Source organism: Mobula birostris, chromosome 8, assembly GCF_030028105.1.
Source record: "Mobula birostris isolate sMobBir1 chromosome 8, sMobBir1.hap1, whole genome shotgun sequence".
Taxonomy (NCBI): Eukaryota; Metazoa; Chordata; class Chondrichthyes; order Myliobatiformes; family Myliobatidae; genus Mobula; species Mobula birostris.
In genome coordinates, this window is record NC_092377.1 from 165,337,696 (window position 1) to 165,362,545 (window position 24,850).

Genomic DNA, 24,850 nt, shown 5'->3' on the forward strand with positions numbered 1-24,850 from the left:
ATGTTTTAAATATCTCTGCTAGGGCCCTTCAACTTCTGCACTAGTCTCCCACAGGATCTGAGGGAAGTGCGAGTGTGAAGTGGGCTGCAAGAAGAAGTGGTGGATTTCACTGCTTAAGAGAAGTTTGGATAAGTACCTGGACCTGAGGGGTACAGAGTGCTATGGTTCAGGTGCAGGTTGATGGGACTAGGTAGAATAGCAGTTTGGCATGGGCCAAAAGGCATGTGAATGTGCAGTAAGCTCTATGACTCTATTAACTATGTTCTCTTTATATTGGATCTCCAAAGTGCAGCGCTTCGCAGTTGACATATTAAATTCCATCTACAGCTTCTCCATGCATATCTGCTACTGATCCATATTCCTCTGTATCCTTTAGCAATCTTCTGTGCAATTCACAACACTACTAATCTTACTCACATTTTCATCCCTATAATTTATATAGATTGGATTAGATTAGATTCAACTTTATTGTCATTGTGCCAAGTACAGATACAAAGCCAATGAAATGCAGTTAGCATCTGACCAGAAATGCAAAGAATAGTGTTATTTACAAAATAACTGCGAATTAAAAAGTAAGTGCTACAGCACACAAATATAAAAGTACTGAGACAGTACATTATGGGTGCAATACTGCTTAGCGCTGTGATGTGAGGTTCAGCAGGGCCACAGCCTCAGGGAAGAAGGTCTTCCTGTGCCTGCTGGTGCGGGAGCGGAGGCTCCTGTAGTGCCTACCAGATGGGAGGAGAGTAAAAGGTCCATGGTTAGGGTGAGATGCATCCTTGATAATGCTTTTTGCCCTGCCCAGACAGCGTTTATGGTAGATGTTCTCAATGATGGGCCATTCCGCTGGGCAGTTTTCACCACACGCTGGAGTGCTTTGCAGTCCGATATGGGACAATTGCCATACCGCACTGAGGTGCAGTTGGTGAGTATGCTGTCAGTGGTACAGCGGTAAAAGTCCGTCAGTATCCTGGGGCAGAGGTGAGCTTTCTTGATGCTCTGCAGGAAATAAAGGCGCTGTTGCACCTTTTTGATCAGGATGGAGGAGTTCAGGGACCAGGTGAGATCCTCGGAAATGTGGACACCAAAGAATTTGAAGCTTGATACATGCTCCACTACAGCTCCGTTGATGTAGATGGGGACATGAGTGTGGCTCCTAGCATGCCTGGTCCACAATGATCTCCTTGGTCTTCTGGGTGTTAAGGGCCATGTTGTTGTCGGCACACCACGTGGCCAGGTGCTGGACCTTGTCCCTGTAGGCCGTCTCATCATCACTGTGATCAGGCCAACCACCGTGGTGTTGTCTGTGAACTTGATTATGGAGTTAGAACCATGTACAGGAACACAGTCATAGGTGAAAAGGGAGTACAGAAGAGGGCTCAGCACACAGCCTTAAGGCACACCGGTGTTCAGGGTGAGAGTGGAGGAGGAGAGGTTGTCTAACTTAACTGATTGGGGTCTGTTAGTCAGAAAGTCCAAGGTCCAATTGCAGAGGGATGAACTGATACCAAGCTGGCGAAGTTTGGTGATCAGCTTGGAGGGGATCACAGTAGTGAATGCTGAACTGAAGTCAATGAACAGCATTCTGACATAAGAGTTGGGGCTGTCCAGGTGGGTCAGAGCAGAGTGAAGTGCCGTGGAGATGGCGTCCTCTATTGACCTGTTGGTGCGATAGGCAAATTGGTGGGGGTCCAGGGTAGTGGGCAGACAGGATTTCAGATGTGATGGAACCAGTTTTTCAAAGCACTTTGCAATAGGTGACAAACATCAGAAGTCCCAGTAAATATCTCTGTGGAACACCACCAGTCATAGATCACCAGCCAGAATGAGACCCATCCACCACTACCATGGCAAGCCAATTTTAGATGCAATTAGCCAACTCTCTGTACATCGTATGCACTCCAATTTTATAGATGAGTATTTGGAATCTAGTTGAAAGCCTTACTAAAATCTACGGAATCAACATCCGCTGCTCTGCCTTTATCATTTGCCTTCAATACCTCCACAAAGTTCAATCAGATTAGTCAGACAGACAAAGATATACAGACTGTCCTGAATTAGAGCTTATTCTCAGTTGAAAGTGAACAATTGAAATGGAGAAGGGAATGTTAATAGATTGACACTTTGAAAACAATAAGTAACAGTTTGCACATTTTATTCTGATCTTGTAGCCTCAGAACAGCCTGCCTGACATCATAATATGGATGATGTGTGGAGAGAAACGAATCGCTTATGCTCGGATCAAAGCACACTCAGTTCTGTTTTCCAGTGACAGCAGGAAATATTGTGGGAAGTTTTGTGGGAAATGGCAGACCGTGTTTCTGAAGGTGAGTCAAAATTTCTCAGAAACATCTAGACTTAGAAGTTTGCCTTATGTTTCTTCATCCAAGGGCTTTGTACACTTTGCTTTCAAATTTATGTGCAGAGGCAGTAGTATTTTAGTAGTTGTAGTTATTTGACTGAACCTGAAGAACAGCTAATTTACAAATGGTGAGGATGAAATATGGTAAGGTAGTTTGACGTCCTACTTGTTTGGCTTGGGTCATCCTTATGCCACTCAGTTCACTCATTTCACTCATTTATATAGATGCTTTTGAGCATGTGACCTAAAAAGGAGAGAGAAAGAATGGAGAGGGTGCAAGGGAGCATTGCTCAGAGGGATCAACAAGTTCAAGTTCAAATTCAAATTTAGTTGTTGTTCAAACATGCGTGTACACCCATGAATACAGCCAAACGAAATAGAGTTCCTCCAGAGCCACAGTGCTAAACACAGTGCCAATAGTAAGATAGCAGTGAACATGGAGTCACACAAAAAAATACATAGCCCAAGGCCCTGAGTGTCATGTCCTGTAAGTTGGTGGTGCATGGGTGTATCGGCAAGAACAAGCAATTCTTTGCAGTCCACAGTCCAATATATGCACACCCTCAATCTAGCTTGTCTTTCCCTAGCAAATACTGGAGGGCAGCATCAAGGGAGGGACCAATCCCCAGTCTAGCACATCGCATCTGGTGTCTCTTCTCCTGGATTGCTGCAACAGGTGACCCCACAGCTTGAGGCCTAGTCCTCGCTGCTACCGAGGCTCACCAACAAACCAGTGAACTAGACTTGCAGTATTTTACATTACCAATGTCCAACAGGGTCTTGCAATCAAAAGAAAAATATTCAAGATAATCACTCACTGTTAGACTGCACACCGCCTTTTCGTACTGACTCTGATGCCCCTCTGTAGCACCAAGTTCAGCTCCTCTACAAGTGAGCAGCTCATTGATGGGTTAGACCTGCAGAATTTGAAGTTCTTAATGTCCAGCATTGTCTTGCAATCATAAAAAAGATACTTTTTTAAAAAAAAGGAAACAAATCACCTTTGGTTGGCCCCAGAGTGGTCATTGCATCTGATTATGTTGCCTTCTTACCAGAAGTCCTTACATACTGTGCTGTATATTGTTCAAAAAATGATCTTTCGAAGGAACTCAAGGGGTCAGGCAGCATCTGTAGAGGACAGTCGACATTTCAGGTCTCAAGCTGTTCCAAGACTGTAAATCAGGTGCAATGGAATTGTAAACAATCCTGAATGAAGGGTCTCAGCCCCAAAACATTGGCTCTTTATTTCTTTCTATAGGTACTGTCTGGCCTGAGTTCCTCCAGCAGTGTGTGTGCGCTCTTCCAGTGGATTGTAGAGTTTCAGAAGTTAGCTATAGGTTACAGTATTTCACCTGGAAATGCTAGAGTTGAGGTGGTTGCACAGAGTTTGAATCAATTGACAGCTGCAGTACATCTGTAATGTACCCATCAGTCTATAGGCAGCTTTTCCTGCTTGTTGCTGTTTGCATGCTGTGTGTTATAATAGATATTTACCACATGTCCAATTATAAACTAACAGAAGCTAAGTGGAACTATTTAAAAAGAACTGAGGTACTTAGGAGATGGACTAATAGGTTTACAATATTTAAAGGTAGTAGGACTATTTAATAGGGCTTTTATTGAAACAGAAGAGAAGCTTCCTTATGTATAAGAGTACAAAACAAAGACCTTCACTCAAAAGGAGGCCTCTACTGGAATATTATTTGCTTCTCGCTGGATTTAGGGAGGCACTAGCAGATTTATCACAAGCCATATAGACTTTGGTTATATATTGAAACAGGAAAGACTTCAACATCACTTGGTTAGGGGAGCAGAGAAGGTTATTGGGGTCTCCCTACCTTCTGTCCAAGACCTCTTTCAGAGTCGATGCCTCCAGAAGACACGGTACATCATTAAAGACCCCTCACACCCTCTCCATGAACTGTTTGTTCTTCTGCCATCAGGCAGACGGTACAGGAGCATCAAAACTAAAACCACAAGGCTACTAAACAGCTTCCTCCCAAAGGCAGTCAGACTGCTAAATAGCTGCTCTACCTGACTCTGCTTTGGACACTTTTAACTTGCACTGGACACTTATAACTTGATTTTAACTGACATGTGGCTGTTGTGTTTTACTATTTATTGCTATGTTTATTATTTAGTGTTGTGTTTGTTATGTTATGATTGCACTGCTCCTGGGAAACGCTGTCTCATTCTGCCCTGCAGAGCTGATGTACGGTTAGAATGACAATAAAATTTTTTTTTGAATCTTTGAATCTTTTGAACAATCTGAGAGTGAGTGTGTGACATGTGACAGAATCAATATAACACAGAAAATTTGTGGAAAATTATCCACTTTGGTGCACAGAATAGTATTTTATGAGAACAGACACTGCTTCTCTCTTCCTTTCTAGTTCTGATGAGTAATCTCAGCTCGACTATTTACTCATTTCAATAGATGCTGCCTGACCTGCCGAGTTCCTCTAGTACTTCGTTGTGTGTTACTCTGGGGTTCCAGTATCTTTTCTGATTATATTGTTCTCTGGTTTGCATTTGGCCTCATTAGCGGTTGAGGACAGATCAGACAGTGTGGGAGTAGGAAGGAGTGTGAGAGTTTGTTCACCTTTTCCACTTTTCATCCCCTTCATCGTCAAGACACTTTGGCCCCCCCATATGATTTCATTTTGGGTGGCGAGGTGGAGATAAGTCTCTACCAAAGGAGGTCTAAGTGCTTCTTCCCTCTGCTGGCCTACAGGTCACCCTTGGGCTCGGTGTAGCACCTGCTTTGCCCCGGATCAGGAACAGGTGAAGCCACGGGAGCAGGTGGTGGATGGCCGAATGAGCAGCTGATACATATCACAAGTCCTGGTTTTGCGAGAACTGAAGCCAGGCAAACAATTTCTGAAAAGTATTGATAATGGCTGAGGTCACCTGTCTTGTAAAGTCCCTGCCCAGAAGAAGGCAATGGTGAGCCACTTCTGTAGAAAAACTGGCCAAGAGCAATAACGGCCATGGAAAGACCATGATCGTCTGTGTCATATGACATGATACATAACGAGCGAACAAATGATTCCATCTGCCCATCATCCCTCCCTACAAAATCAACATCCTGTCTTTACCATCCTCCTCCCTGTCCTGTCTTACAATTTCTCTTCCTCCATTCTTCCCCCCACCCACCCCCCGACATCTGCGTAATGACTGTCTTCCCTCTCCCATCTCAGTTTTTATGCAGGATCTTGATCTGAAACATCAACCTTTTGCCTCCTTAGATGCTGCTTGATCCACTAATTTCTTCTAGTAGTTTATTTTGCTCCAGATTCCAGTATCTACAGTTTCTTGTGTCTCAGTGTTTCTATGGAGAAACACATGATGCAGCCAAGGTACAAACTTTTTCTTGTGATTTCATAAGTGCTATTTTTAGAGGGTGTTGCCTTCTCCTTGAGTTGTACATTGCCTGAGTGTTTTCAGAAGGACTACTTTTTTAAAATTGTATTTGGACAGTTTGTCTTCCTTTGCACATTGGTTGTTTGTCAGTCTTTGTAGTTTTTCATTGAATCCACTGCATTTATTTCTATCTACTGTGAATGCCTGTAAGAACATTAATCTCAGGGTAGTATATGGTGAAATATATGTACTTTGATAATAAGTTTATTTTGCACTTTGAACTTGGCAATGAAATGATATCTCATTGTTTTAACCACTGTTACATCTTTAATAAATTCCTATATGTTGATTAATCGCTGAACTTTTGCATTGCTGTTGACAGTACCCCCTGGACAAGACTCACGAAATGCGGATTGCAGCTCAGCTTCGCTTATGGATTTGGCTGGGGTTGTCTTCGGATGAAGAGGAGTTTGAGAAGCTCGTTGATGGAAAATTTATGGTTGCTGCAGAAAGAGTAAGTTCAATGTTTGAAACTATTAAAAAATTGTGGGATCAGCTTAACAATTATTTGGTTCTGCAACTACTCAAAAATATGTGTCTTTATGTTGTTTTTTGAGGAAACTTGATATGAGACAGTAGAGATGTGTCAAGGTGTTCTCAGATAGGTGGTTAGCTCATACCACCTTACAACTGCAATGGTTAGTTCACACATGGAAATGCTGAAAGCACCCATCATTGCACTGATTACCTGGTTCCATGGCGGTCAAGATTTTAGCATTGTGTTCAGAATTGTGTTCTTCTTTTGTTCCTCCCCTTTACCTTCTGGTGGACTGGTGTATGGTGTATATCTCTCTTCATAGCCCATTTGTCATCTATGAATCTGCACAAGACCATAAGACATAGGAGCAGAATTAGGCCATTTGACCCATCAAGTCTGCTCTGCCATTCAAACATGGTGGATACTTTCCCCCCCTCCTCAGCCCCATTCCCCGGCCTTCTCCCCATAACCTTTGATCACGTCCAATCAAGAACCTGTCAATCTCCACCTTAAATACACCCAACAACCTGGCCTTCACAGATGCCTGTGATAACAAATTCTACAAACTCTCCACCCTCTGGCTATAGAAATTTCTCCACATCTCTGTTTTAAATGGATGCCCCTCTATCCTGAGGCTGTGCCCTCTTGTCCTAAACACCCCACCGTGGGAAACACCCTTTCCACATTTACTTTGTCTAGGCCTTTCAATATTTGAAAGGTTTCAATGAGCTCCCCCCTCATCCTTTTAAATTCCAGCAAGTATAGACCCAGAGCCATCAAACATTCCTCACATGATAACCCTTTCATTCCCGGAAGCATTCTTGTGAACCGTCTCTAGATCCTCTCCAATGCCATCACGTCTATGTTTTTCTATGTTTCTATCTTTTCCTAGATGAGGAGCCTAAAATTGTTCACAATACTCCAGGTGAGGCCTCACCAGTGCCTTATATAGCTTCAGCATCACATCCCTGCTCTTGTATTCTAGACATCTTGTAATGAATGCTATAATTGAGGGGAGGAGAAGATGGCGACGTGATGCAGCACGCGCGGCCACTCCAAAATGATATCGTATTTGTTAAGTAGGTACCATGCACAATCCTGATTTGATGGAGACAGACATGAGAAGCACGGAGGAACATCTGGAGGAACTGCTGAAATGCCTGCTTCACTGCTGCTGCTACTGTGCGATCGAGAATCTCCAGAGGGGAAGGCCCCAAATCCTCGGCTTTGCCTATTGTCTGTGGCCGGGTTCAAAGCGCTTGGCAGAAATGGTGCTCGGTGCTCGGTGTCAGAGGGCTGGTCAGAGGCTCGAAGTTTTCGGACGGACTCAAGAGTCGGCTGTGGTCGGGTGCTGCATCGGCAAGTTTGCGGCGCTGGAGGTTCATGGCAGGGAGAGTTTTTTTTCTTCCTTCTACCATCTGCGTGAGATGATGGGACTTTCGAGAGACTTTGAGACTTTTTTTTTACTGTGCCCATGGTCTGTTCTTTATCAAATTACGGTATTGCTTTGCACTGTTGTAACTATATGTTATAATTATGTGGTTTTTGTCAGTTTTTTTAGTCTTGGTTTGTCTTGTGTTTCTGTGATATCATACTGGAGGAACATTGTATCATTTCTTAATGCATGTGTTACTAAATGACAATAAAAGAGGACTGTGTGTCCTCATAATCTAATCTAATCTAAAATTGCATTTGCCTTTATAAAGAGAAATTGTATTTCTCTTTTTATGGTTTTTAATTGCAGAATGCCCATATTCCATCTTTTAAGTTTAGGTTTCATCAGTTATCCATGTATTAAGGGTAACTAAGAGGCTGGGTGAAATACCCAGCAAGTCAGTCAGCACGAGTGAAGAGAGAAATTTTCCAGCTCAGTGGCCTTCATCAGAGCTTAAATAACCTTCTAGTTCCAAATTTCAATGTATAGTTCTACAGAATGCTGGTTACTATCTACTCCACATAAGCATCTTGTTGACATTTAAGTGTCATGTTTGAGGCCAAATATATTCTTCAGCTATGACCTAGTTAGGTTTCCGTGATGAGTGGCGTTGGGGGGTGGTGGTAGTGGCAAGTGCAGATCTAGAGCCAGATGCTCATATTTTGCTAGAGACCACACAACTCAGCTCCGTGGAGGAAATAAACTAGAATATAAAAGCAAGGATGCAATGTTGAGACTTTATAAGATTGCTGGTGAGGCCTCATTTGAAGTATTGTGAGCTGTTTTGGGCCTCTTATCTAAGAAAGGACGTACTTACATTGGAGGAGGTTCAAAGAGGGTTCATGAAAATGATTCCAGGATTGAAAGGCTTATCATGTGAGGAGTGTTTGATGGCTCTGAGCCTGTACTCACTGGAATTTCAAAGAATGAGGAGGGATCTCATTGAAACCTATTGAATTTTGAAAGGCCTTGATAGAGTGGATGTGGAGAGGATATTTCCTATAGTGGGGGAGTCTTGAGACCACAGGACACAGCTTCAGAAGAGAGAGGCATCCATTTAGAATGGAGATGAGGAGGAACTTCTTCAGCCAGAGAGTGGTGAATCTGTGGAATTCATTGCCACAGATCGCTGTGGAGGCCAAATCATTAGGTATATTTAAGGGAGAAGCTGATAGGTTCTTCATTAGTCAGGGCATGAAAGGATATGGGGAGAAGGCAGAAGATTTGCGCTGAGAGGGAAATGGATCAGCCATGATGAAATGCCAGAACAGACTTGATGGGCCAAATGGCCTAATTCTATTCCTATATCTTATGGTATAACCTGAGCCATCCTGCTTCGTTACATCTGTCTTAAACTGTTCAGCATTCTCTATAGTGCACAGGTTTTTTGTCATATGCACAAGTACATGTATGCACAGAAGCAATGGAAAAACTTACTTGCAGCGTCATCATATGCACATTGCATCAGCTAATTGGCATTCACAAGAAAAAAATTTAAGTATAAATTACACACATTTTTACAAGAAAAAGTAAAAGTAGGACAAAAAATACAAAGTCTACTTTATTGCAAACTGAGCCTTCGTGGGAACTCCAAAGACTTGCAGCTTAAGGTTAGTAAGTTGTGGGCATGCTATGTTGGTGCCGGAAGCTTGGCGACACTTGCAGTGTGCCCCAGCACATCTTTGGACTGTGTTGGTCATTGATGTATTTCACTCTCTGCCTGCCAGAACAAGCAGGATCACTCAGTGGCCACCCATTTTAATTCCACTTCCATCCATGGCCTCCTCCACTGTCGGGATAGGCCACACTTAGGTTGGAGGGACAACACCTTATATTCCACTTGGGTAGTTTCCAACCTGATGGCATGAACATCAATTTCTCAAACTTCCAGTAATGCCTCCCCCTCCCCTTGACCATTTCCCATCCCTTTGTCCCTCTCTCATGTTATCTCCTTGCCTGTCCATCGCTTCCCCTGGTGCTCCTCCAACCCACCCCCCCACCAGTTTTTTCTTTCTTCCATGGCCTTCTGTCTCTTTCACCAATCAACTTCCTAGCTCCTTGCCTCATCCCTCCCCCTCCAAGCTTCACCTATCGCCTGGCACTTCTCTCTCCCCTACCCCTACCTTTCAAATCTACTCCTCAGCTTTTTTTTCTCCAGTCCTGCCGAAAGGTTTCAGCCTGAAATGTCGATTGTACTTTTTTTCATGGGTGCTACCTGGCCTACTGAGTTCCTCCAGCATTTTGGATGTATTTCACTGTATGTTTTGATGCACGTGTGTCAAATGAAGCTAATCCTTATCTCTTTAAAGCTGTGTGTAACTAACTGACAATAATACTTAATGTTTTAATTTCCAGTATGAAAATCAAGCAAAAGTAATGGGCCATTGGGGCACCAGTGGATTACTGCAACACCCAATATATTCTGATGCAATGGGCAAAATGAGGCTTTCAAAAAAAGATTTCTACCCTCTGGAAGGTTGGGAGTGGGATGGAAAGTGGACTGTTGATCCGGAGCAATGGTGAGTTTGTTTCATCTCTAATTCACTATGCCATCAGTGTCAGATGTTATAGAAGAGAATTCACAAGAGCAGAATGGGGCAACTGCCTTATGCCTGAAGCAATGCAGGTTCGATCTTGACCTCTAGTTCTGCATTATGTTTGCATGTTCTTACTGTCACTGCATGAGTTCTTCAGTTTCCTCCCACATCCCACAGATATGATGATTGGTGGGGTAGTTCGCCTCTATAAATTACTTCGAGTGTTGCGTGTTCAGGAAAATCAGAGTAGAGTGGGTGAATAGGATTACTGTCATTAATCGGATTACCTGATTGACTAAATGACCTCCTTCATAGAATATACAACATAGAAATCCTGCCATTAACCCTGTATTCCTCCACACTGATATGAATCCTGCCATTGGCCCTGTATTCCTCCACACTGATATGAATCCTGCCATTGACCCTGTATTTTTCTACACTGATACAAATCCTGCCATTGACCCTGTATTTTTCTACACTGTTACGAATCCTGCTATTGACCCTGTATTCCTTCACACTGATATGAATCCTGCCATTGACCCTGTATTTTTCTACACTGTTACGAATCCTGCCATTGAACCTGTATTCCTTCACACTGATACGAATCCTGCCATTGACCCTGTATTTTTCTACACCGATACAAATCCTGCCATTGGCCCTGTATTTTTCTACACCGATATGAATCTTGCCATTGACCCTGTATTCCTCTTTCTTTCTTTATCAATCTTTTTATTAATTTTTAAAAAAGTACATATATACAAACAAGGGGAGAATTATCTCAAATATCTATATCGATAACAGTACATATAAAAGGTAAAATAAACATTATCAAGATCATACATAGTGTTAATCTAACAATATATAATAAAAAATAAGATAATCAATTCTCCTCTTATCATTTCATAAAAAGATAAAGAAACTTTTATAATTTTTTATATATATAAAAAAAAGAACCCCACTATTCTCTATAAACAAAAACAAAGGGTAAAAAAAATGAAAAAGGAAAAAAAAAGGGACTGGGCAGCCCATACTGAGAGTGAAAGCAAGAAGAAAGAGAAACTTTCTGATCAAATCCAAAGTTTTGAGAAAGTAACTGGAAGAGCAATAAATCAAACTATATGAAAATATTGAATAAAAGGTCGCCAGGTTTCTTCAAATTTAAAGTATGTATCAAATGTCCGACGACTTACTTTCTCTAAATGGTTTAAATTCCAACAGTTTAGACGGGGCAGAGTTTATTAAGTGTGTCCAGGACTGATGCCTGTTACAGTATGTTGACAGGCCGACTAGGGGGAATGCCATACTAGATCTAGTATTAGGTAACGAACCGGGTCAGGTCAGAGATCTCTCAGTGGGTGAGCATCTGGGGGACAGAGACCACTGCTCCCTGGCCTTCAGCATTATCATGGAAAAGGGTAGAATCAGAGATGACAGGAAAATTTTTAATTGGGGAAAGACAAATTATGAGGCTATAAGGCTAGAACTTGCGGGTAGGAATTGGGATGATGTTTTTGCAGGGAAATGTACTATGGACATGTGGTCGATGTTTAGCGATCTCTTGCAGGATGTTAGGGATAAATTTGTTCCGGTGAGGAAGATAAAGAATGGTAGGGTGAAGGAATCATGGGTGACAAGTGAGGTGGAATATCTAGTCAGGTGGAAGAAGGCAGCATACATGAGGTTTAGGAAGCAAGGATCAGATGGGTCTATTGAGGAATATAGGGTAGCAAGAAAGGAGCTTAAGGGGCTGAGGAGAGCAAGAAGGGGGCATGAGAAGGCCTTGGCAAGTAGGGTAAAGGAAAACCCCAAGGCATTCTTTAATTATGTGAAGAACAAAAGGATGACAGGAGTAAAGGTAGGACCGATTAGGGATAAAGGTGGGAAGATGTGCCTGGAGGCTGTGGAAGTGAGCGAGGCCCTCAGTGAATACTTCTCTTTGATATTCACCAATGAGAGGAAACTTGATGACTTGGAGGACAATATGAATGAGGTTGATGTTCTGGAGCATGTTGATATTAAGGGAGAGAAGGTGTTGGAGTTGTTAAGATACATTAGGACTGATAAGTCCCCGGGGCCTGACGGAATATTCCTCAGGCTGCTCCACGAGGCGAGGGAAGAGATTGCTGAGCCTCTGGCTAAGATTTTTATGTCCTCGTTGCCCACAGGAATGGTACTGGAGGATTGGAGGGAGGCGAATGTTGTCCCCTTGTTCAAAAAAGGTGGTAAGGATAGTCCGGGTAATTATAGACCATCTGTGGTAGGAAAGCTGTTGGAAAAGATTCTTAGAGATAGGATCTATGGGCATTTAGAGAAACATGGTCTGATCAGGGACAGTCAGCATGGCTTTGTGAAGGGCAGATCATGTCTAACAAGCCTGATAGAGTTCTTTGAGGAGGTGACCAGGCATATAGATGAGGGTAGCGCAGTGAATGTGATCTACATGGATTTTCATAAGGCATTTGACAAGGTTCCACACGGTAGGCTTATTGGGAAGGTCAGAAGGCATGGGATCCAGGGAGGTTTGGCCAGGTGGATTCAGAATTGGCTTGCCTGCAGAAAGCAAAGGGTTGTGGTGGAAGGAGTATATTCGGATTGGAGGGTTGTGACTAGTAGTGTCTCACAGGGATCTGTTCTGGGACCTCTACTTTTCGTGATTTTTATTAACGACCTGGATGAGGTAGAAGGGTGGGTTGGCAAGTTTGCAGACGACACAAAGGTTGGTGGTGTTGTGGATAGTGTAGAGGGTTGTCAAAGATTGCAGAGAGACTTTGGTAGGATGCAGAAGTGGGCTGAGAAGTGGCAGATGGAGTTCAACCCAGTGAAGTATGAGGTGGTACACTTTGGAAGGACAAACTCCAAGGCAGAGTACAAAGTAAATGGCAGGATACTTGGTAGTGTGGAGGAGCAGAGGGATCTGGGGGCACATGTCCACAGATCCCTGAAAGTTGCCTCACAGGTGGATAGGGTAGTTAAGAAAGCTTATGGGGTGTTAGCTTTCATAAGTTGAGGAATAGAGTTTAAGAGTCGCGAGGTAATGATGCAGTTCTATAAAACTCTGGCTAAGCTGCACTTGGAGTACTGTGTCCAGTTCTGGTCGCCTCACTATAGGAAGGATGTGGAAGCATTGGAAAGATTACAGAGGAGATTTACCAGGATGCTGCCTGGTTTAGAGAGTATGGATTATGATCAGAGATTAAGGGAGCTAGGGCTTTACTCTTTGGAGTGAAGGAGGATGAGAGGAGACATGATAGAGGTATACAAGGTATTAACAGGAATAGACAGAGTGGACAGCCAGCGCCTCTTCCCCAGGGCACCGCTGCTCAATACAAGAGGACATGGCTTTAAGTTAAGGGGTGGGAAGTTCAAGGGGGATATTAGAGGAAGGTTTTTTACTCAGAGAGTGGTTGGTGCATGGAATGCACTGCCTGAGTCAGTGGTAAAGGCAGATACACCAGTGAAATTTAAGAGACTACTAGACAGGTATATGGAGGAATTTAAGGTGGGAGGGGGTTATATATGGGAGGCAGGGTTTAAGGGTCGGCACAAAATTGTGGGCCAAAGGGCCTGTACTGTGCTGTACTATTCTATGTTCTATGTTAGGGCATAATGGAGGAAAGCCAATAAAAAACAGGTGGATTAGAATCCTTCCTTTTAAACAAAATGGCTCTCCTAGCCAATAAAGTTGTAAAAGCTATTATCCGTTGAGTGGAAACAGGAATATATCCTGCTTCCAGTGGAATGATCCCAAAAATAGCTGTAAATAAATTTGGTTGTAGGTCCAAATTCAAGACTTTTGATAAAGTTTTAAATACATCTTTCCAAAAATTATCTATCTTGATACAAGACCAAAACATATGAGTTAAAGTAGCCACCACAATATTGCATCTGTCGCAAATAGGATTAATATTAGGAAAAGTATGGGCTAATTTATCCTTTGATATATGTGCCCGATGTACTACCTTGAACTGTATCAAGGAATGATGGGCACAAATAGATGAAGTATTTACCAAATGAAAAATTTTATCCCATTGATAATCTGAAAGTGACTCTTGAAATTCCAATTCCCACGCACCTTTAATTTTAATCATTAGATGCCTTTCGCAAATTCAATAACCATTTATAATTTATAGCTATCTGTCCTTTTTGAAATGGTTTAACCTGAAAAAGGTATCTATCATATTGGGTGGGTAAGCAGAGGGAAAATTTGGAAGCAAACTACGTAAAAAAAACTCATAATTTATAAATATCTAAGAAAGTGTGCATTAGGTAAGTCATATTTGTCCACTAACTGAGTGAAAGACATTATACAATCCCCCATAAACAAATCTAAAAAAGTTGTTATTCCTTTCCTTTTCCAAATTAAAAAGGTCTGATTGGAAATTGATGGTTTAACAAAATAATTCAGATGGATTTTACTAGAAAGAACAAAGTTATTAAACTCAAAAAATCTACAAAACTGAAACCAAATTCTTAATGTACGTTTAGTAATGGAATTGAGGTCTCAACTACCAATCTTGGAAGCAAAAAAGGAAGAGGAGCTCCCAGTAAAGAGGCCAAAGAATACCCCTTCACCAAGTTTTTCTCCAAATCCACCCATAAAGGACAGTCATGTATGTCTGAATAATGAATCCAAAATGAAATATATGGAATATTAATTGCCCAGTAATACATTCTAAAATTTGGCAAAGACATACCACCATGCTTTTTTAATTTCTGCAATAGAGGTTTACTCAATCTAGGATTTTTATTTTTCCAAATATAAGATAAAATTTTAAAGTCTATTCTATCAAAAAACAGTTTAGGAACAAAGGAAGGGATTACTTGAAATACATATAAGAACTTTGGTAGAACTATCATTTTAATAGTATTAATTTGACCAATGTCATAGGACAGGGGTCCCCAACCTTTTTTGCACTGCGGACCGGTTTAATATTGACAATATTCTTGCAGACCGGCCGACCAGGGGTGGTGGGGGGTGGGAGGTGTTCAAGTAGAGTTAACCTCACCTCAACGTGTCTTTTACAGTTAAGGTTGCCAATTTTCTCACTCCCAAATAAGGGACAAAAATAGCAGTCAAATCCTGATGAAGGGTCCCGGCCCGAAACGTCGACTGTACCTCTTCCTATAGATGCTGCCTGACCTGCCGTGTTCACCAGCATTTTTTGTGTGTGTTGACGGGACACTTGTGTTTACCCCAAGAAAGACTACCATGACCATGAAGCCTTGCGCGGGCACCTGTGTGTGCATGCGTGATGTGCGCATGCATGTACGTGCCGATTTTTTTTTTTTCCCCACATATTGGTTTTGGCTTAATCTTCCCGACTACACTGTACATACATTATTTCTACTTTATATAGGCTGTGTATTTATCATATCATTCCTGCTTTAACTATATGTTAGAGTTGTTTTAGGTTTTATGTGTTTTTTGGTATGATTTGGTAGGTTATTTTTTGGGTCTGGGAATGCTCAAAAATTTTTCCCATATAAATTAATGGTAATTGCTTCTTCACTTTACGCCATTTCGGCATGAACGGTTTCATAGGAACGCTCTACCTTAGCGGGAGAAATACGGGAAAGGGCGGTCCCATATGGGACAAACCAATTTAGCCCAATATACAGGATATCCCAGCAAATATGGGACAGTTGACAACCCTATGTTCAAGTTCAACAGTGCGTGACAGGGTATGAGGAAAGGTGCAGCTGACTCATATTGTTTCCTCACGGCCCGGTACTGGTCCGCGGCCCGGTGGTTGGGGACCGCTGTTAGGAGACCATTTAGAAAGTATTTGTTGCGTGTATTCAATTAATGGAAGAATGTTATATTTATATAGGCCCTTAAAATTTTTAGTAATTTTAATGCCAAGTTATTTTTAGCAATGCTAAAAGGAATTTGATCATATTGATCCAAATAGTTATTAATAGGAAATAACTCACTTTTGTGTAAATTTAATTTATATCCAGAGAAACTACTAAATTCAGAAAATATAGATAACATAGAAGGAATAGATTTCTTAGGATCTGAGCTATAAACTAACAAGTCATCTGCATACAACGAAACCATATGCACTTTATTTCCTCTCTTAATACCTTGAACATTGTTGGAGTCCCGAAGAGCAATAGCAGGAGGTTCTAAAGCCAGGTTAAATAACAGCAGACTAAGAGGACAACCCTGCCAGGTACCTCTGTATAGCCTAAAATAAGGAGATTTTTGATTGTTAGTTATAATTGCCACCACAGGAGCTTGATAGATCAGCTTAATCCAGGAAATAAAACCTGGACCAAAATTAAATCTTTCTAAATCCTCTAATAAATAAGACCTCTTTACCCTATCAAAGGCTTTGTCTGCATCGAGGGGAACAACACATTCGGATTCTTTAGATGGAGAAGAATGAATAATGTTCAATAATCTCGGAATATTAAAATATGAATATCTATTCTTAATAAATCCAGTTTGATCCTCAGAAATAACCTTAGGTAAAATATTCTGGAACCTGTTAGCCAAAATCTTAGAAAGAATTTTAGAATCCATATTTAATAAGGAAATTGGTCTATAAGCGGCACATTCAGATAAATCTTTTTCTTTTTTGGGAATTAATGAAATTGATGCCTCATAAAAAGTTTTCGGAAGGGTCCCAGAGGATATAGAATCAGTGAAAATTTGGCATCAATGAGGTGTAAGTATTTCAGTAAAAGTCTTAAAAAATTCTACTGTAAATCCTTCCGGTCCTGGAACTTTACCCGATTGAAAAGAGCACATAGCCCTTGCTATTTCCTCTGGTTTAATAGGCGCATCAAATGTATTCATATCTTGAATAGAAATTTTGGGTATATTCAATCTTTGTAAGAATCTATTCATAAAAGTAGTATTGTCTAGAAAATCAGATTTATAAAGATCAGAGTAAAAATCCAGAAATACCTTATTAATTTCCTGACAATCTGATGTTTCAGTTCTATCAGTTCTTCGTATTTTCAAAATCTGTCTTCTAGCCATTGTTGCTTTAAGTTGACCGGCCAACAGTTTACCTGACTTATCCCCATGTATGTAAAATTGACTTAGATTTCAAAAGTTGCTGCTCAATGGGAAAAGTCAAAAGCAGATCATGCTGTGTTTGAAGTTCCACCCTTATATAGATCTTCACTGGGTGTTATTGAATAAACTTTATCTATTTCTTTAATCCTGTTAGTAATCACTAAAAGTTCCGCTTTAGTTTTCCTTCTTAAAGCTACTGAATATGAAATTATCTGTCCCCTAAAAGATTTCATCGCATCCCAAATAACCAAATTTGACATACCCTCAGTTGTATTTAATTCAAAAATTAGAGAAATTTGCTCTTTAATAAAACTTCCAAATGCTGAATCATGCAGCAGTGTAGCATTAAATCTCCACTGAGATGCATTCCGTATATTATCAGGGAACTTCAATATTAGTTTCGTGAGTGTATGATCCAACAACGCAATAGTGTCATACGCACAGGCAGTAACAAAAGGCACCAATCGCGCATCCAACAAAAAAAAAATCAATTCTTGAATATTTATGATGTGCATGTGAAAAAAAAGAAAAATCCTTATCTTTAGGATGCAAATATCTCCAAATATCAACCAAACTGTATTCTAGTAAAAAAGAATTAATACAGGTCGCAGCCTTATTAGGAAGCCACAGATTGGTTGATGACCTATCAATTGAAGGATTGAGACAACAGTTAAAGTCACCGCCCATAATCAGCTTACATTCATTTAAATTCGGCAACGCAGAAAATAGCTTTAAAAATTCAGAGCTATCTACATTAGGTGCCTACGCACACACCAAAGCCATCTTTTGACCACATAACAAACCAGTAACAATTAAGTATCTGCCAGTTAAATCAGTGACAGTATTAAAATGTACAAAAGGGATTTTAAAATTAATAAAAATAGATACCCCTCTAATTTTAGTTACTGATAAAGAGTGAAACTGAGAGCCCCTCCAAAATTTAAAAAAACGGTTCTCATCCTCCCTACGGATATGGGTCTCTTGCGCAAAAATAATATCAGCTTGGAGTGTTCTTAATTTCTTAAAGATCTTTCTACGCTTAATAGGTTGGTTCAAGCCATTCAGGTTCCAAGAGATTATAATAATTTTATTAACATCCATAATAAAGCTTTAATTTAAGATTTTATAAAATAAGTTAGTGCACCGGCACAGACCAAACCAGCAGGGAAGAACAAATTATGGATTTGATCAGAAAGAGAAAGAACAACATGATTGACAGGAAAACCTCTCAGGACTGCCCAGCTGAAAAAGCCTAAACTAATAGCCCCACCCCCTTACCCCCAAAGCCCGAAAACCATCCAGTAGGTGGACAACATGCTAAACTAGAATCCCTTAACCCCTATCTCCAATAGGCAGACTCTTCTTAGAAAGCTATACGTTAACACCACTGACTAAAGACACAACACATACATGAAAAATTCCAAATATTTTGATATTATGTCTAGCAGGTTAAAACGTAGTTAACAGCGGCCATCTTATATTCATTTAATAAAAATTGATGATATATTCAAAAAACATCTAGTTACAACTAGTGTTAAACTCTTACAAATCAAGGAAAAAAATAAGTACGTATACATATAATAAATCCAAAATTGTATTGAGTATTAAAACAAACAACAATTCTAAACATTTTTTATTAAGAAAAAGAAAAGAAAGAAAAACCCTGTATTCCTCCACAGCGATATAAATCCTGCCATTGACCCTGTATTTTTCTACACTGATACGAATCCTGCCATTGACCCTGTATTTCTCCAATATATATATATAAAATATGTTTCTTATTGCAATTTGTAGTATATGTTGTGTTGCACTGTACTGCTGCGCAAAACAACAAATTTCATAATATATGTCAGTGATGATAAAGCTGATCTGATTTGTTTGTCATGAATTCGAGGCTTGTTCTGTGTGTGAGAATTTATCAGTTTCTTCTTCTCTTTAACAGCTTGCTGTTTGATCCTGATGCTGGACATACTGAATTTGTAGATGATGTTTATGAAAATGAAAATCATTTGGCTGGAGGAGATTGGGTTCCAGCGTTTGAACATTACACTGATGTAGTAGGTGTTTCTATTGTTAAACCTTCTGGTAAACAAAAATATGCCTTGAGGTTCAGTAGTCATCTTAATAATTGGAAATCATCATTCTTCAAAGCTTAGCTAATTGGAATGAAAATTAATCTGAACAGAATGCTTTTACTTTTTAAATTATTTCATTTTGTTTGTGTCAAAACTGTATAAATCTTCCTGAAATACTATAGATAGTGCAATCTCAGTATTAAATAACTCAGTTTATACAGAGGGGGCCACCTGTGTCTGTGAGTAGTGAAAAATGAGTTTCAAGGAAGTTTGCAAACTTCGTGCACGGTAATTGATTACAGACATGTGCACACAACCTCCACACTGTAAGTGACTGCAGCATGTCATAAAAGCACTATTTACAGAAGGCAGAGAAGGGAGACTTTTATCTTATATCCTAAAGGGGAAAGGGCAGTGTGAGAATGACTTCTGCAATACAGGCGCTTGCCATTTTAGTTCATTGAATCAGATGTGTGTTAGGAAGTGTTTTCTGTTCTGGGGTAACGCACACAAAATGCTGGAGGAACTCAACAAGTCTGGCAGAATCTATGGAAAGGAGTAAACACGATGTTTTGGGCTAAGACTTTTCATAAGAACTGGAAACGAAGGAGGCAGAACACAGAATAAGAAGGTGGGGGGAGGGAAAGGAGTACAAGCTGGCAGGTGATACGTGAGACTAGATGAGGGGTAAGGTAGGTGGGTGGGGAAAAATAAGAAGCTAGGAGGTGAAAGGTAGAAGGGGTAAAGGCTGGAGGTGTAGGAGAGGAGATTGGACAATGGGAGAAAGGGAAAGTGGAGGGAAGCTAGAGGGAGGTGATGAGCGTGTGAGGAGAGAAGAGGTGAGAGCTTATTCAGAATGGAGAATGGGAAAAGAGAGAAGGATGGGGGGGGTTGAAATTACTGAAAGTTTGAGAAGTTGATGTTTATGGAGGCTACCCAGGTGGAATATAAGGTGATATTCCTTCAACTTGAGTATTAAGGCAGTAGAGGTGGCTGTGGCCAGACATGTCAAAATGGGAATGGTAAATCAAATTGAAATTGGTGGCCACGGAGATCCTGCCTTTTGTGGCAACCTTTTCTATTCTAGAGTATGGTACAATTTTCTTTTCTTTCAGAAAGGGAACAGGCATCTATCAATGGAAGACATTGAATGTCCCGATGGATGGGAATGGAAGGAAGAGTGGAACCCAGATCTTTCTAGGGCAGTAGATGAAAGTGGTAAGTTGGCACATCACCTGGGATGGGAGTAAATTCTGTTGTAATGTACATAACATTCATTCATTGTTTCCAAATTATAGATGAACTTGGTGCCTGAATGCCCAGAAGGAAATTTTTGATCATTTGAGTTCACAAAACTACTTGCAAGTTTATGAAGAAACTATTTCTTTGTCTACTGATGACATTTTAATTTAGCATCTCATCTGAAACGTTGCTCCGCTATCAGTGTAGGACATATTAGAACTGATTTTGAGGGAATAGTCCTTCCCAGTGAGTCACAGCTGAAATTGATGATGCAGTATTATAGTCATAGAGAAGTACAGCACAGAAGCAAGCCCTTCAGCCCATCTAGTCCATGCCAAAACCATTTAGACTGCCTATTCCCATCGACCTGCACCAGGACCATAGCTCTCCATACCCCTGCTATCCATGTACAGTACCTATCCAGAAATTGACCTCACATGAACACTTATGCTGGCAGCTCATTCCACACTTGCACGACCAACTGAGTGAAGAAGTTTTCCCTCGCGTTCCCCTTAAACTTCTCACCTTTCACCCTTAACCCATGATATCTGGTTATAGTCTTGCCCAACCCCAGTGGAAAAAGTCTACTTACGTTGACCCTATCTATACCCCCTCATAATCTTGTATACCTCTGTCAAATCACCTCTCAATTGTTTACGTTCTAAAGAATACAGTTCTAACCTATTCAATCTGTCCTTATAACTCAAGTCCTCCAGACCTGGAAACATCCTTATAAATTTTCTCTGTATTCTTTCAACCTTGTTTATATCTTTCCTGTAAGTAGGTTGCCAAAACTGCACACAATACTCCAAATTAGGCTTCACTGACCTTTTATACAACTTCAACATAACATCCCATCTCCCGTAATCTTTATATTGATTTATGAAGGCCAATGTATCAAAAGCTTACTTTATGACCCTATCTACCTGTAATGCCACTTTCAATGAATTATCAACTTGTATTACCAGTTTACTTTGTTCTACCACATTCCTCAGTGCCCAACTGTTCATTGTGTAAGGCTACCCTGGTTGGTCCTACCGAAGTATAAAACCTCGCACATCTGCATTAAATTCCATCTGCCACTTTTCAGCCCATTTTTCCAGCTGGTGCTGATCTCTCTGCAAACCATGAGAGCCTTCCGCATTGTCCACTACACCCCCAGTCTTGGTGTCCAAGTTAACCCATTATCATCCACATCATTGATATAGACGACAAACAATGAGGAACCCAGCACCAATCCCTGTGGCGCACCACTAGTCACGGGTTTCCTGTCAGAGAGGCTACCCTCTACTACCACTCTCTGGCTTCTCCCTCAAAGCCAATGTCGAATTCAATTTACTACCTCATCCTGATTGCCGAGTGACTGAACCCTCCTGACCAGCCTCCCTTGCAGGACCTTGTCAAATGCCTTACTAAAATCCACGTGGACAACATCCACTGTTTTGTCTTCATCCAATTTCCTGGTAACTTTCTCGAAAAACTCTGTAAGATTGGTTAGATGTGACCTACCACGCATGAAGCCATGCTGACTATCCTTAATAAGTCCATGTCTATCCAAATACTTATATTCAGTCCCTTAGAATACTTTCCAGTAACTTTCCCACAACTGCTGTCAGACTTAGCAACCTATAATTTCCTGGTTTATGTTTAGAACCTTTTTTAAACAGCGGAACAACATTGACTATCCTACAGTCGTCTGGTACCTCTCCTGTCGCTAAGGGTGATTTGAATATCTTTGCTAGGGCCCCGGCAAATTCTGCACTTGCCTCATATAGGGCCCAAGGGAACACCTTGTCAGGCGCTGGGAATTTATCCACCCTGATTTGCCTCAGGGTAGCAAATACCTCTTCCTCTGTAATCTGTACAGGGTCCATGAAGTTGATGCAGATTTGCTTCACTCCTATAGACTCTATGTCCATCTCCTGAGTAAATACAGATGCAAGGAATTCATTTAAGATCTTCCCCATCTGTTTTGGCTCCACATATGAATTACCACTTTGGTCTTCCAGATGACCAATTTTGTCCCTTGTAATCCTTTTATAATGGGTGACTTCAATCTACATGTAGATTGGGTGAACCAAATTGGTAAAGGTGCTGAAGAAGAGAATTTCTTGGAATGTATGCGGGATGGTTTTTTGAACCAACATGTCGAGGAACCAACTAGGGAGCAGGCTATTCTGGACTGGGTTTTGAGCAATGAGGAAGGGTTAATTAGCAATCTTGTCGTGAGAGGCCCCTTGGGTAAGAGTGACCATAATATGGTGGAATTCTTCATTAAGATGGAGAGTGACATAGTTAATTCAGAAACAAAGGTTCTGAACTTAAAGAGGGGTAACTTTGAAGGTATGAGACGTGAATTAGCTAAGATAGACTGGCAAATGACACTTAAAGGATTGACGGTGGATATGCAATGGCAAGCATTTAAAGGTTGCATGGATGAACTACAACAATTGTTCATCCCGGTTTGGCAAAAGAATAAATCAAGGAAGGTAGTGCACCCGTGGCTGACAAGAGAAATTAGGGATAGTATCAATTCCAAAGAAGAAGCATACAAATTAGCCAGAGAAAGTGGCTCACCTGAGGACTGGGAGAAATTCAGAGTTCAGCAGAGGAGGACAAAGGGCTTAATTAGGAAGGGGAATAAAGATTATGAGAGAAAACTGGCAGGAAACATAAAAACTGACTGTAAAAGCTTTTATAGATATGTAAAAAGGAAAAGACTGGTAAAGACAAATGTAGGTCCCCTACAGACAGAAACAGGTGAATTGATTATGGGGAGCAAGGACATGGCCGACCAATTGAAAAATTACTTTGGTTCTGTCTTCACTAAGGAGGACATAAATAATCTTCCAGAAATAGTAGGGGACAGAGGGTCCAGTGAGATGGAGGAACTGAGCAAAATACATTTTAGTAGAGAAGTGGTGTTAGGTAAATTGAAGGGATTGAAGGCAGATAAATCCCCAGGGCCAGATGGTCTGCATCCTAGAGTGCTTAAGGAAGTAGCCCAAGAAATAGTGGATGCATTAGTGATAATTTTTCAAAACTCGTTAGATTCTGGACTAGTTCCTGAGGATTGGAGGGTGGCTAATGTAACCCCACTTTTTAAAAAAGGAGGGAGAGAGAAACCGGGGAATTATAGACTGGTTAGCCTAACGTCGGTGGTGGGGAAACTGCTGGAGTCAGTTATCAAAGATGTGATAACAGCACATTTGGAAAGCGGTGAAATCATCGGACAAAGTCAGCCTGGATTTGTGAAAGGAAAATCATGTCTGACGAATCTCATAGAATTTTTTGAGGATGTAACTAGTAGAGTGGATAGGGGAGAACCAGTGGATGTGGTATATTTGGATTTTCAAAAGGCTTTTGACAAGGTCCCACACAGGAGATTAGTGTGCAAACTTAAAGCACATGGTATTGGGGGTAAGGTATTGATGTGGATGGAGAATTGGTTAGCAGACAGGAAGCAAAGAGTGGGAATAAACGGGACCTTTTCAGAATGGCAGGCGGTGACTAGTGGGGTACCGCAAGGCTCAGTGCTGGGACCCTAGTTGTTTACAATATATATTAATAACTTGGATGAGGGAATTAAATGCAGCATCTCCAAGTTTGCGGATGACACGAAGCTGGGTAGCAGTGTTAGCTGTGAGGAGGATGCTAAGAGGATGCAGAGTGACTTGGATAGGTTGGGTGAGTGGGCAAATTCATGGCAGATGCAATTTAATGTGGATAAATGTGAAGTTATCCACTTTGGTGGCACGAATAGGAAAACAGATTATTATCTGAATGGTGGCCGATTAGGAAAAAGGGAGGTGCAACGAGACCTGGGTGTCATTATACACCAGTCATTGAAAGTGGGCATGCAGGTACAGCAGGCAGTGAAAAAGGCGAATGGTATGCTGGCATTTATAGTGAGAGAATTCGAGTACAGGAGCAGGGAGGTACTACTGCAGTTGTACAAGTCCTTGGTGAGACCACACCTGGAGTATTGTGTGCAGTTTTGGTCCCCTAATCTGAGGAAAGACATCCTTGCCATAGAGGGAGTACAAAGAAGGTTCACCAGATTGATTCCTGGGATGGCAGGACTTTCATATGAAGAAAGACTGGATGAACTGGGCTTGTACTCGTTGGAATTTAGAAGATTGAGGGGGGATCTGATTGAAACGTATAAAATCCTAAAGGGATTGGACAGGCTAGATGCAGGAAGATTGTTCCCGATGTTGGGGAAGTCCAGAACAAGGGGTCACAGTTTGAGGATAAAGGGGAAGCCT

At 41.1% G+C, this 24,850-nt stretch overlaps 1 protein-coding gene across 16 annotated transcripts in view; it reads left to right on the top strand.

Annotated features, from left to right (window-relative positions):
• The window catches only part of LOC140201933 (myoferlin-like), a 229,319-nt gene that overhangs the window by 70,463 nt on the left and 134,006 nt on the right, over nucleotides 1–24,850 (top strand). For all 16 annotated transcript variants that reach the window (XR_011886991.1, XM_072266755.1, XM_072266762.1 and 13 more), the window contains 5 exons: nucleotides 2,172–2,327; nucleotides 6,108–6,239; nucleotides 10,054–10,217; nucleotides 19,208–19,322; nucleotides 20,456–20,558. Coding sequence is in view for 15 of the 16 variants with exons in the window: in XM_072266755.1 (XP_072122856.1) it covers nucleotides 2,172–2,327; nucleotides 6,108–6,239; nucleotides 10,054–10,217; nucleotides 19,208–19,322; nucleotides 20,456–20,558 (670 nt within the window). In the remaining variant the exon portion in view is untranslated. The remainder of the gene's footprint in view (nucleotides 1–2,171; nucleotides 2,328–6,107; nucleotides 6,240–10,053; nucleotides 10,218–19,207; nucleotides 19,323–20,455; nucleotides 20,559–24,850) is intronic.